This window comes from Trichomycterus rosablanca, chromosome 25 (genome assembly GCF_030014385.1).
Source record: "Trichomycterus rosablanca isolate fTriRos1 chromosome 25, fTriRos1.hap1, whole genome shotgun sequence".
Lineage (NCBI taxonomy): Eukaryota > Metazoa > Chordata > Actinopteri > Siluriformes > Trichomycteridae > Trichomycterus > Trichomycterus rosablanca.
The window spans coordinates 15,310,887-15,325,780 of NC_086012.1; the positions used below are offsets into that span (position 1 = coordinate 15,310,887).

Consider the following 14,894-nt stretch of genomic DNA (forward strand, 5'->3'; position numbering starts at 1 on the left):
CTACTTCAGGTCCGTCTTCATTCATGAATAATATTAAAATTAATACGGAATACGGAGTGGGTTTTAAGTAAGCAGAGGAAAGTAAAAGAAAAAAACAACAACTGCAGCTTAAGAAATTTAAAAAGTGACTTGAATGTAGTGGCGGAGTCACAATGAGATGTGGCTGCTGAGAACTCAGGACCAGCTAAACATTCAGGCATCTAGATCATATTCATTTCATTTTTAATATTAAATTAATATTGTTATAAGAACAATGTTATAAACTAGAATCGTTTTCCCAATTTTTGCTCACTGAGGTTCCAATATGCCACTTTATTTAGGACCCTGAGCCAAAACACACATGATGGTTTTAAGATGGCAAAAGGAGGCTAAAAAAATTGTTAGAAGCTTATTAATGGCTACCAAAGGTGGCTAATCAAAATAACCCGATTCACCATTCAGGAATTAGAAATATTCTGAAATGTAGAACAAATGGCTTCACAGATTAGTGTGTGTGTGTGTGTGTGTGTGTGTGTGGGTGAGTTGTAGATAATTGTAATATACAACACGCTAATTAAATACAGTATAAAAACAGTATAAAACATTTAGTGTGTGGCACAGGTACAAATGTTATCACATACCAGCTCTGAGTCACGGTTTTTAAATGTCTACTTTTGATCCAAAGGCGCCATCTAGCGGATGATACAGGAAACTAAACACTAACAGGAGCGTGTGCGGTTGCACATGTAACATTAATCCAGATTCTGTGTCAAACATTGTGCATTGTTTAGTTATCTTTTCTTGGTGGTATTGGGAGGATGGTAATACAGAGTGCTGTCTAGTGTGTTAATTTAATTGGAAAAATTAAATTCCCAAAAATTAATTGGGGCTTTTAGGCTGCTGCTGGATGGTTGTTGTAATTATTTATAGCAAAAAGCAACTTGGACACTGTGGCCCTGGGTCCAGTTCTCAATCTCAATAATTGTATGTGAGGAGATTGGTGCGTTCTCCATTTCCACAAGAGTTGTTTATTTTTTAACAAAATCACTATACGCTAGACAGTGCTGTCTAACACACTGCAAAGGTTTAAGATCTGATCATTGAAAAGGTCCTAGCTTGTAATTAAGTTTGGCTTAAAACATGCCAATAAAATGTACTTGTGATTCCTAACAAGGTCAAAACAAAACCTACACACTTGCTTTACATAAACAAAGTGTACCAAGCAGTAAATGAATAAATGATTGCTTTATCTGTATGCAACTGATCAATAACTAACACAAATCAGTTTCAATCTCATTAGTTTAATGTGGACATTCATTGGCACATTACATTAAAATTTACAAAAAGCAGCTTGGCAGTTAGAAGCCTTAATTAAGATTAGATACATTTGCATTGACTGATCACTGACACCTGAAACAGCAAATGTTATTTACATCAGCACAGACTAACAAATCAGCCGTGAAAAAAAAACACGTATGTCGTCCAGTTTCTCCTTACTTTTGTGTAGTTAATCAACCAAGATGTGGTTGGTGTCTCGTGTTTGGTTTTGCACTAATAAAAGTAGTCAAACTAAGAGAAACATCACATTTTCTGATCGTTCCAGAGAGACGGAGCCCTGTTTGTTTTTGTTCAACACTGTATTGCTGCCTTCATTACCCACCCTGCCAATGCAGTAATAAACCATCTAATGCTGGGTACAAGTGATCTTGCAAACTGGAAAATTGTGCATAAAGGCCAGTGCAGTAAAGATGGAAATTCAGGATTATGGATAAAGCACGTTTTAGTGACCTACAGTTTTAAGTCCAGCAGAAAAACTCTTATGTAGTTTAATAATAAATGGGACATTTATTACTTGAATGTTAGTATACTTAACATATTAATCTTCATTTTGTTCTCAAATTATTTGTTCTCAAAGCTATGGCATTATACATATATGACAGTTCCACCTTAAATATATTAATACAGTTTTATCTTTGCTATTGTACTATATTATTTGTTCATAGAGGAAGTTACACCATTAGTACCTAATTTAAAGTAATTAAATTAGGATTAGGACATGTATTTAAAAAGGCACAGTTACACACCAAAACATTCGTGTGATCAACTATCCACTCAAAATAAAATCTAATAATAATAATTGTACCTGCACTGTTTTAATACAAGCATAACATATTACCGACTATACTTCACAACTATGGATTCCTTTTGCATGTTAAGATTAAGAAAACTACTAGAATAGACTCGTTTTGTCAAAGTCTGTTAAGGAGCAAAGCCACTGTTCATCAGATCACTCTGAAGAGCTGAGAACGTGTGAGGATAGAAAAGTGTTTAGCTGCTGCCAATGTGTTTAAATCATTGTAAACAACGTCTGTGTGTGGCAAAGCACAGAAACCTTAAAGCTCCACGTTAGACTGTTTATGTTAGAAATCTCACGTTCGTTTTGGGTTTCTTTACATAAAAAAGGCATAAAAGAACATTTTAATTAGTTAAGCGTGACTGTTACACTTTAAGGAAATACAATTTAAGTGACACAAACTTCAATTACATGTTAACAGTCTCATAGCTGCAGTGGAAAAGTAAAATGTCATACATGTAGTTAATTACATTTAAAAAAAAATATTGATTTAATTGTATAAATTAGAATTTAGCCAAACTATTTTGCTAGCAGGGGGGTTAAAAATAAGTTTTAAAGATTGTCTACACTGCTGTACTACTTAGCTTGTAGATGTTAATATGAATCCTTGAGTACCTTCATGTTAAATAAAAGATTCACCTACTAGAAGTTGTGCTTTGGCATAAAGTGATTGTCTGTTAGTAGTAATGTTTTTATTTTAAGAACACAGACTAGATTTAGTCAATAAATCACTGTTAATTCTTTTTGTTCATATAAGGCAGTTTTAACTCTGACTTGTGCGAATGATAAAATAAAACCTATAGCTCTATTAAACTATATCAATACTCAACACCACTACAACAGAGCAAACGTCTGAATGAGACTTGAGATTTAAATGCAGATATCAACATTTCACAAGGTGTTTTCATTAAACAGATGTGATCAGTATCATTCACTTTCTTAACAAGTTACTAAACACTGTTTGCAAGTAGTACTGGGTGATATGACTGCAGTATCAGGATCATGATACCAAAAACTCAATGCATCTTAAATGCTATTGTAATATTTACTTCATTCATAAATATGGGTCCTCTGTGCTGGAGCATTTAGAGCATTACAAAGTCTGACTACCAAATTCCAGACTGCCTCTGAATACAACATTAGTAAGAGAACAGGTCAGGAACTTTATGGATTTCCTGAGTAGGGACGGCACTTAATGAGTTCTGAATTTAAATATATTTAATACTGGTAAGTTAAATAAAATATAAAGGGAAATGCAGCCTGGAGTTCCTAATGTGTCCACTGGATGGCGCCAGCTGCTTTTTGCAAGTACTAACTGTGCCTGGTTTGTCTTGGATCCATAAGGACAAACGGACTGTCATTGAGCCTTGGCATACAGTGGACACCAGAAGTCTTGAGAACACTATTAACGCTTTTAATTTAGATTTTTTCCGAATCATATACAATGTATTTCCATTAAGAATGTCACGTCATGTTTTGGCATGGCAACACCAACACTCCTGTGCACAAAGCAGCCACCATATAAAAATGGTTTGCTATGTTTGGTGTGGAAGAATAAGAGGGCTTTGCAAATCCCTGACCAGATAAGTGCCTAATGCTCTTGTGGAAACCGAAGCAAATCCCCAGACATGGTGCAAATACCAAATGGTGCAGCTGTAGCCTAGTGGTTAGGGTACTGGTCCAGTAATCAGAAGGTTGCCAGTTCAAGCCTCACCACTGCCAGGTTGCCACTGTCGGGCCCTTGAGCAAGGCCCTTAACCCTTAATTGGTTAGATTGTATACCGTCAGAACTGTAAGTCGCTTTGGATAAAAGCGTTTGCTAAATGCCTAAAATGTAAATGTAAATTTAAAAGCTTCCCAGAACGGTATATCAAAGGAGAAACCAGATATGAAACTGTCTGAGTATCAGCTATATAAATCTTTTGTCCATGTAGTGCATTTCCACCACATCACCCAGTCCTTTTGCAAAATGATTCACCAAAACAATAAATACTGATCTGCTGAAAGTTGTGCTATAACAAACCATGCAGTTACTACAATACTGTGCGCTCGGCATCACAATGACCTTTTGCCTACTGCACTTCACAACACGATCACTCTGTATTTAAAACACACAGGGTTGTTACTGCGGGGGGAAACGGTTGTTCCTTCAGTAGGCACTTAGTCATTTTACCTGAAATAATAAGTCTACATTCGCACCATGGGATACAGAGCCAACATTTAAAGCAAGTAGAGTGAAAGGCAGCAGAAACACACACATTCTCAAAAGGGCACATTCTAATACACACAGCATCAGAACTGTGGACACACACACACACACCTGCTCTCATCACTCAACCACTCAAGGGCTTCAGATATAGTACAGGCTAAAGATAGAAAAAAGCCAAGACACTTGACGCTCCTGTACACAGCACTGCCTTCTGCTCTACTACACTTTTATAAAAATCAGTTGGTGTTCAGATTACAATTACACATTCTGCTTTGGTTCATCTCTAATGTAGGTGTTAAAAGTAACACACACTAATTTAGTGAATGAGGAAAATGAGACAATGTACAATATGTGGAGAGAGCTTAGATACATTGAATGTTACAAGTAGGGATGTTATCATTCATAATATATTTAACATTATGATACTTTTCTTATTACATATTGCAACAGGGACGTTCTCATAGCTGACTGGATATTAAAATCAATATATATGCTAATTTAGTTTAATTGATTTGATAAAATATTTAATAAAAATTCAAATTAATATTGTTAATCAAGCGATGGCACTTCAAATGCCACAATCATTACATTTAATATCAGTCGCTAGTAATATCAGAGCCACAGACAGACGTCTGACAGTAACAGAAATATTTAACCATTGAGTATTTTTATGTTTTGGTGTTTTAAATGGAAGAAGTACTAAGTCTTTTTGTCACGTTTGGTTTTTTTTAATTAGTAGTTTACGAGGCAGAAGCAAAGATCCCCCTACAAGCATGAAGTCTGTTACTGCCAGACGTTATCATGATACATACATGTTTATATCATGGCAGCCTGCAAATAAAAACTAAACTTTTTATGAATTTGCTCTACTTTCAAACTATAAATAAAAAAAAACATGTAGGTTTTATTGCTTACAAATGCTATCTATTTTTTATCCTTTAAGTCCCAATCTAGTCTATTATCGTGTGGATACAGTCAATTTAAGACCAAAAATATTTAAATAGGAAGATCATAGGCCGACATTTTAAATATAAGACATTTTTATGTATGTTTACCAACTGAAATCGATCATTAAGTTTTAGATTTTACTGAATTCAAGTTCAATTCATGTGGTAAAACTGATCTGCGCACATCTATATATGCTGACTAATTCTAATTTCCGAAAATGGGCTTGTAAATGTGGCCTTAGAGCTCAAGACAAATCATGCGCATCATACATCACAAGGTGGAAAGATGACAAGGAGGCCACTTCGATAAAGAGATGTGAACAGAAATGCAGAAGCAAAAGGCGAGATTTAGGAAGTTTGAGAGGCTTTCCATGTTGTTTGTAAATGACAGATATGAGAAGCATGAAGTTACTGCAGACTCCCTTGGGAGATTAAACTCATTCTCGCTCTCTCTCTCACACACTCGCACACACACTCACACACTCACACACTCACACACTCACACTCACACTCACACACACTCACACTCACACTCACACTCACACACACACTCACACTCACACTCACACTCACACTCACACTCACACACACACACACACACACACACACACACACACACACACACACAGTGTGTACCAAGTTATTCTCCAACTCAGAAATCAAAATCACAAACTGCACATGCAACTTGTCGCAAATTATACCGTCTCCCCCATTCTCTCTATCGGCAGCATATCCACTGGTAGAAAAATCAGCAGTGTTGTATTTTAAATCCTCTATTATTAATCTCTCTCTTCTCCACACCTAAGCAGAGCTGCAGTAGCTACTCCACCTAAATCCATCTCATCCTCTTCCCGCTGGGCTATCGTGCGTTTCCACTCAGCTTACGTAGGAGGATCTGAGTCAGGTCAAAAGTCATAAAGCTGATGCCCACTGCGATGGGCCCTTTGACCCAGTTCATGCTCAGGCCCTTGTAGAGGCCTCGGATGACACCCTCCTCGGTCACAATCTCCTTTATGGTTCCCAAGATGGTGCTGTATGTGTGGCCCGTCACACCCGCCGTCTGCATGCGTCGTCGCACCACGTCTAACGGGTACGAAGCCGACTGACCGATGAGGCCAGCACAGGCACCAAAAGCTAGACGTTCATATGAGTATGGCTGAGCTTGCCCTGTTCTCTCTACAATACACAAACACAGAAAAATTTTAACCATAGAGAAAGATGAAAGGCATCCTAAATGTCTTGAACACTGGTACAGCATTTCCAAATCCAAACACCATGATCAATGCATACAAGAAAAACCTACACACACACACACACAAGGTGCAGCAGTATCATTACCTGCATGGACTTTCTTAAGAGTCTCGTAGGTAAAGAAGCTGAGGCCTGCATAAGGAATCACACCCAGCACAGTGGGAGTGAATCCTCTATAGAGAGTCTTCAGTCCTTCTTCACGTGAGATTCGCACAAACACATGCATTATATTACTGTACCTAAGAAACAAAAAAAATCATTACTATTCACTATCAACCACATGAGCAACCTATAAAAATGTGTCTCTTCTAAAAAAAAACAAAAAAACAGGGTATCTTACATCTCTTTAGGTGTGACTGCCATGCGGGCACGAACCATGTCGAGTGGGTAAGTAATCATTGCTGCAGTAGTGCCAGCTAACGAACCAGCCAGGAGTCTCGGGACAGGAGGCAGTGCTCTACAACAGAGAAAAGGCCTGCCATGAGTGCTAAGTACAAGTGGCATGGATTACAGAGTTTATGGAAAATTAAACCTGCCTATACAGATAAGACTTTTATCTATTTTAAGCATTAACGTTTGCTGTGTTATACTCTTCAGGTATATCAGGCATGCTAATACAGTATATGACCAGTTTCCTACTTATGCCATTCCATGCCATTTCTGTACTCAATAATGCCCCACACAAGTCATAAACATTAGCATAAGCAGTAACATCTGTCAGTACTATATAAATCATAAAGCCATTATGAGTTTTTAAATGACTTTTGTTGACATATCATCTAACATAGGGAGCTCGTAAACAGCCATCATTAAGCAACAAGCAAGACCAGACATTGATATGCAGATCCTGATATAGCAGCTACAGTGGGTGAAATGACTCCATTGAAATTATTAAGATGCCACCGTTATAAGGCTGCCTGTGAAGGATCAGAACTCACTTTGAACAAAAAGTAAATGTTATATGTATTTAGTCCCTCACTCATGGTTTTAAGCACATTCTATCAGGGTTTATTTGTGTAAATAGTATAAAAGTGAATGATGTTGCTGTCTCTACATACTGGTCACTACTGAGACTATACAGCCCAAGTAAATATATGCTAAAGGAACTGGTTTAACCATGTTGGTTTATATAATTAGGCTGTGATGAATCAAGGCTGTGTCTTAGTTTAGAGAAAGCATTGCTCTGCAGTGGAAGTTACTCACTTGCCCTGAAAGCCATAATATTTTCCCAGGTGCCTCTTATATTGTTCGTGGGCACAGAACTGGATGGCAGCGTACGGGATGACCCGCACCATAGTGGCCGAGTTGCCCCTCCATAAGCTCAGGAAGCCTTCCTTCAGATAAGTGCGGTAGATTAACCGATACGCCTCCTGTTAACAATATAGATATAGTGATCAGTACTGTTTTGAATAACTGTATTCATTAATAATCTAAAAAAAATATCTGCAGTACAAAATCATTTCTCCTGCCATGATTTGGAGAACCAATGTCTGGCTATTAACACTGAAAACTAGAAGCACAAACTCACCTTGGCAGAAAATCTGTTTGAAGACACTGAAATAGAAACGACACAAAACAGAATAAGGCATTTCATACATTTAGAACAAATTATTAAATCTAAATGGTTACAGAATAGCTATAAAAAGTGTTGAGTTACACAAACACAGAAACAGTGTGTTTACTATCTTGACCTTTTCCACTGTTACTGGGTTGGATGAAGGAAGCCAAGCTGCTTCCATTTTAAATGATCCAAACCCTAAAGTAATTTGGACTAATTAGGTCTGATTTATCTGATTAAGCAAAGGTTAATTTAGATTATAATCTATGTAGGAATGTAGGAATAACTTGATTTATACATCAGTAGAATTGTCTTGCCTTGGAAGATGATCTTGGTCCTGTCCAGAGGAGCTACAGCTGTTTTAGCCACAGCTCCCGCAAAGGCTCCAGAGAACAAGGAGTTCAGGACTGACTGGCCCTGTTTAAAACCCTACACACAAAGAGAAAATAGGACAAATAAACCTTTTATGATGAACAATAAAGGCACAGAGCCCAGTTTCATGGGCTTTCCTAAACAGGTCACCAACATCCTGAACAAACAAACACTATAATGACTGGTTGCAGAGCCCAGAGAAAATATAGGCTTTTGCCATTTGATATTTTAAATAAACAATAATCATCTGTTTAGGCAAGTGAAATGTTGAATATCACACAGTTGAATGCTGAAGCCCTGCGATGGATCAGTATCATTCAATGTTGAACTGGGCCGGTCGTGACCTTAACCACAATAAGGTAGTTAATGCAAATAAAAAGGTTTTTTTTAACCCTTAAAAACCCTCTTTAAGATGCTTCAATTTCATCAGCTCATAAATGTAAATTCCAGCATGTTAGCAGATGTAGCCTTGGCAGTGTGTGTGTTTGAGATAAAGTAGATTATCAAGCCAAACTTCAGCCAAGGACAAACAACTAAACAGCCCTGTGTGGGAGACTAGACCATTTAAGTAAGTAATATTTTAAGAGGCGTCTATAAATACATAAAAAGATTCACCTCATTATGCATAATTTATAAAATCTAGGTGCTAATTGTAGTGAATTATTTAGAGCAAGTCAGCATTAAGAGCATTGTAGTGCCAGGGTGGATGGAAGGATTGCACTGCTATAGATCCAAATCTGATGATTTTGCTGCCAAAATATGTCAATAGTTATTTTCTTTATGAGAGCCATTTATGATGAATAATATATTATAATGAATACATGGCAGAACAGCAGAAAACATAAGACAGGATCCGTCAGAAAGCAAATACTCAAATATTATGGGTGAAAACAAGTACCAAAAAGTATGAATTTTTAGCATTAAATAAATATACTGGAAAGACCGTTAATTAAAATTATCACCAGATCATGTCAGGTTTGCTGCAATTTGAATCTTTTTTCTACTCACACACCCGAGCTGTGGTCATGTGTGTTTCTGGCCCTTTATAGCACATTACACAGCTTAAAGCGAGAACACAAACCTGAAAAAAGCAACAGTGCTTTAGGCTGTTCTCCAAAAGTGTTTGGATGTACAGCTGTTATTGCTGTTTTGTCCACATGTGCAGACGCGCAGACAATGCGGTTAAAACTGGTATAACTGGTTGTGCAGGTTTTTCACATGTCCAGCTTGGAAGGTTTGAATTACCAAAAGAAAAGTCGTAGCCAAACACCTTCAGGCTCACTGTGCAAGTTCTGTTTAAAATACAGTTTAATGTATTTTATTGTAGTAGGTTTTGGTTTTAACACTCAGTAATACCTTGTATAAGCCAACTCATTAACCAACCAGAAAAAACAAATGCTCCCTATTTCCTTTTAGGTTTCCTTATTTAATATTAAATTTGAACCCAAACCTGGACCATGGCAAGCAGAGTTGAAAATCTATGTGCATGGTAGGCTAAAGATTCATGCTTTGTCACCTGAATGGTTAATATTAAACCTTGAAAACAGCTAGCTAGTAACAAGTTAAAAGAGAAAACAATAATAAATTTACATACAATAAAAAAAAAATTCTTACCTCTGATTGGCTAGATGAGGGCAGTGACAGAACCTCACCCTGGGTGAGCGCCCTCCGGTGTTCCTGCACTCCATTCCCCATGCCAGCCCCTTATATGCATACAAGCCAGCACTCAGGGGGGTTTGCTGGCTGCACACATACACTCGCTGACTAATTTCTAGAGAAAGCAGAAATGAAAGCATGATTAGCTAAAGCAGCGATTTAGAATGATGTACAGTGGATTCGGTGCATCTGACTGGTGTATGGTTTGTGGATTTGATTTTAAATAAATACAAAAGCCATTTATTTACGTCAATATTTCCCTAATAGTTCCAATGAATTAGAGTTTCTTCTTATATGCAGCTTGCAGAATTAACTATACTTTAGGCCTAATGAAATAATTTTTTATGTCATGTTGTCTTTATGGATGATTACGTGTAGATTGATGGGTACAAATCAAATACACTAAAGTGTGCAAAAAGTCAAGAGGTCTGAATACTTTCTGAATCCACTGCATACATAATCGTAAAGTTTTACCTGAAATTTTTATAATAGGCATGCTCACTTTTTTGCATTTAATAGATATTACTAGAGATGGGACGATCGATCGGCTACGAACCGGTATCGGCCGATTTTTAATCAAAATATGCTATCGGCGATCGGCGATATTTCCTAAAAGTAGCCGATCCGATCGTGTGATATATAAAGACCATGTTAAGTTAACAGCTCAGTGGATTGATCCAGACTTTGAGCTACGAAGCACCAACCATCACATCACCATTCATCAACAATCGTACAGAAACCATCGTGAAATTCAACCCGGTCACATCTGAGTCGATTCTATCAGCACGTTATATAAACTCCTGGTTCACTTTGGTAAATCGTAAGCGGTTCTTACTTGTGATGTAGATGAGAACAGAAGACGTTACAGAGCCAATCCGAGGCAAAAGTTTATTCATTACCAAATTCGTTAGTTCAGGATCATCTGCTGAACTTTTAGAAAACTTTTAGCTCCTTAGACGGAACGAGTCTGACTCAGTTACAGATCTGTGGTAATAACAGTTTAATTAAGCTTTTTAATTAAGCTTTTTAATGTAAGAGAGTCACACAAAAGTTCTGTAGTAGCTGGTGTTTATTTAAAACCACGACATTTAATTAATAACAGTAAACACGGAGAGATAACTGAGAAGAGAAACTTACGCTTCACATAAAAACGAATCAACTCATGAATCAATGAATCACTTATAGCGATACTGTGAACAAAGCGTCTCTTCAACACACAAAGGCACAAACACACACACACACACACACATGCGCGCGCTGCTCCGGTTTATCTTTACTGTGAGGCTCTTTTTAAGTTTATTTACTGCTAAGCACCCCACCCCGATCGGAATCGGCTATCGGCCGATGTCCCTGAAAGGAGATCGGAGATCGGAGCCAAAAACCCCGATCGGTCCATCTCTAGACATTACAATATAAATTTTACTCCCACATACTCCCGCTAACCTTTGTGTTCCTAGATGCATTGCTAGAAAAAGATTTACAAGATCTATTACAAGCATCCTATTCTCTAGCCTCATCAGTTCCTTCCAAAATGTCAACATTGTGTCGTAATTGTTGACATTTTCAGTGTTACTGGATAATATGTTAAAGATAGAATTACAATACATTCAAATATTGAATAATGACTCTTCTGTTGAAAGAGAAAACCCTTTAACTTTGACTATAAATTACAAATTAAAAGAATAAAGTGATTAATCTGCACACACATTAATATGCTGTCTCTGTGGTGATTAACTCAGGCATTAGAGAGCTGAGCTCAGATACATAATCACTAGGAAACACATTAGGTCACTGGGTCATATGAGATGGATAAACAGCAACAATCATCTAAAGGATCAAATAACATCTAAAACTCATCATGTAACAGAACATCCACAACAACATCAGACTTACTTAACCAGAGAAGAGACAGGTCTAAACAGACAGGCATGTCTGTTTAAATGTTTGTGATTTTAATGTCTTTCATCACCCTGTAATTCGATCAGTTCGATCAAAGAGCACCCATAATACACAGGCCCGTGTGCAAGGCTGCTGAGTGTTGCTGCAGGAAACCTGACTTCATGTTGTTCTTAGTCATCAAGCATTCAGATACCAGTGTGTTCCCTTCTGCCCTGCTGTCATCTAAACGGAAAGAAATTGCACTGGCAGGCATGCCAACGAAAACATGCATGGGCAACACAATGCCAAGCCCTTTCTAAACTATTGCTCTTGTGAAAAGGCCTGAAACTACAGTACAGTGCCATATAAAGTATCTCTCCCTCCTAATTTGTAATCAACACACATGGGACACATGTAGGAACTGTTTGCAACTATTAACCTAAGTTTAATTCTCTTTCATTGTTGCAGAACAGCTGTAGACTGTTAATAAATGACTTGATAAAGCATTTTGAAATAATTCTGATCCTGACTGGTATGTACTGTACTGTTCTTGTTGCTTAATAAAGAGCTAACCTTTGAGCCAGGTCTGCATGACTCAACAGGCAGGGTCAAAAGAATTGGGTCAAACTAAAAACTGGATCAAACAAACTCACAGCTGTAAAAATAAAACAGTTCTAATAATCATAAAATAAGAAGAATGAAACAAAACACATTGAGGACAACCTATTCCAAACACTGAGGCCATCGTTAATCCCATGTCAGTTGTAGCCTAGCAGTTAAGGTACTGGGTTAGTAATCAAAAGGTCACTGGTTCAAGCACCACACTACCAGGTTGCCACTGTTGGGCCCTTGAGCAAGGTCCTTAACCCTTTAATTCCTTAGACAAGTGTGTCTAGTGTTACAGTACTTAGTAAGTCGCTTTGGATAAAAGCGTCAGCTAAATGCTGAAAATGTAAATGTACTTAAGACCCGTGCTGATGTGCGGCACCCACTTTACCAGCCGTGGCACTGTGCCTCCTCTAGATTTAAACCGGTTTTATTCAGAACAAAAGCCCAAAGGCGGACCTGCTGCCTGGATGACTAAAAATTGACATCAATCCATACAGTAGCATTTTATCTACATGTTGAATAAAGATTTCATGATTGAAATACAGTGGTACCTTAAAACTCAACGTCAATTGGTTCTGGGAGTGGTGTTGAGTTTAAAAGACGTTCAGTTTCATAATGATGTATGGGAAATCTGTTAATGCGTTTCATGGTCCTTTGAAACTGCATATATTTCATTATATGAATACTATATTATATATATTAATAATACTATTATAATATTATATTCCATTGCCAACAATTTATTCCTGTGGCAAATGTTGTTTACAATCACCATACCATGCTGTTTGTCGTGCGCTTTCATTGTGCAATGATATTGAAAATTTTCTGGATTTTTTTATGCTCATTTATTTGGAGTAAAACCGACAGCATCAATGTGAACAAAGCGACAGTCGCACACACTTCGAGTCTAAGGCAAAAGTCGAGTTTGAAGGTACAAATGTCTTGACGAAGGGTGTCGAGTTTCAAATATTTCGAGTTTAGGGGAAGTCGAGTTACAAGGTACCACCCAGCTGTTGTTTTAAATACTCTTTCTGCTTCTACTCAGATAATAATCCATGAAGCTCATTTGATCTTCTAATTTTAGTGGCACAAAAAGAAGCCACTCTTTGTGTAGTGTTTTCAGTTTAACATGATAATAAATAAATTCCGTTATTGAATGTACGTAGATTGTGACTGTGTGAAGTATCTGTGTGACCTCGAGGTTTCTATATCTGTAGCCCAGGTCAGTTTGACAGAGGTTGGCTCAAAGGCATGATCTAAAGTACTTTGTCAAATGAGTTAAAAATCGAGTGTAATGTCAGTCCAGACCTGACAATATGGTAACAGTGGACGCCCAAAACCAAATAAGAAGCGACCATAAGTATGCAAATTATGGTTTGAAGTAATAATAGCGACCAAACAACTTCTATTAGTGCTCTGTTAACACCGTAAACAACAACAAACCGGGTTATTTAGAGGCTGCAGGATTAGAGAAGTAAACAAGCCGCCTACATACACCTTACATATCAATGCAAAACAGAAATAAGAGCAACATTAATATCACCTGAATACCAGAGCTAGTTAACGCACTGCTAACCTAGTACCTAATCAGCTAGCTAACCAAATGTAACCAATTTAACCCATGCACTAACATTTCTGGTAATACTTATATTCACAGCTTACCTGTATATAGATAAAAGAAGAATTTCCTCTAGGTTTTGTACCCTTTTTCTTCCAAAATTGTAAATAAAACGACTTTTAACAAACTGTTTGACAACCACTCCCCTTCAGTTTAGCTGAGGTTAGCCAGCTAACATTAACTCAACACACACGCGCACACTAGCGAACGGTTAACGGTTTAACTTTATACTTATTTCCATTAAAATATTCACATTAACTTAACAACAAAACACAGAGAAATGCAGAATTTGCTCCAATCGTCCGTACTGCACACTGCCTTGTACTGCACATGCTGTTTTGTGTATAGCTATCTAACCTTATTATCAGAAGCCCAAATGCATGAGTACTTGAGTTTAGTGTCCCTAGGTAGGTAGCATCAGTCATCATTATAGACCCTACATAGTGCACTAGTGTAGTAAACAGGAAGATGTTAAAACGGACCCTTAGACGAGAGAGTCGCGCAAGGGCAAATACAGTTGCATTTAGGGAGATGTAGTCCGCCAACAGAGAAGAGCAACTTGATAGGTCAGTTTAGGGGCGTGGTAGTAAATATAAAATATAAAACAAAACATTGTATTTATTATAATTTTAATGTCATGTTTTACACACTTGGTGACATTCATGACAGAAACTGTAGTTACA

General features: G+C 37.4%; 1 protein-coding gene across 1 annotated transcript; it reads right to left on the minus strand.

Moving 5' to 3' along the window:
* Positions 1–1,264: 1,264 nt before the first annotated feature.
* slc25a42 (solute carrier family 25 member 42) lies at positions 1,265–14,451 on the minus strand. Its single transcript, XM_062987777.1, has 8 exons — positions 14,256–14,451; positions 10,065–10,221; positions 8,396–8,507; positions 8,049–8,074; positions 7,724–7,890; positions 6,861–6,977; positions 6,608–6,759; positions 1,265–6,445 (listed from the first exon to the last, which is right to left on the minus strand). Exons 2-8 carry the CDS (start codon positions 10,143–10,145, stop codon positions 6,129–6,131), a joined length of 972 nt encoding a protein of 323 aa, XP_062843847.1. The 5' UTR covers positions 10,146–10,221; positions 14,256–14,451; the 3' UTR covers positions 1,265–6,128.
* Between the last annotated feature and the right edge of the window lie 443 nt (positions 14,452–14,894).

Bases quoted from the DNA above. Each gene is read 5' to 3' on its own strand.
- slc25a42 (XM_062987777.1), bottom strand. From the start codon at position 10,145: ATGGGGAATGGAGTGCAGGAACACCGGAGGGCGCTCACCCAGGGTGAG. The intron at 8,508-10,064 runs GTAAGAATTTTT...CTTTGTGTGTAG, and splicing joins CCTCATCTAGCCAATCAGAG to GGTTTTAAACAGGGCCAGTC. The intron at 6,760-6,860 runs GTAAGATACCCT...TTTGTTTCTTAG, and splicing joins GCAGTCACACCTAAAGAGAT to GTACAGTAATATAATGCATG.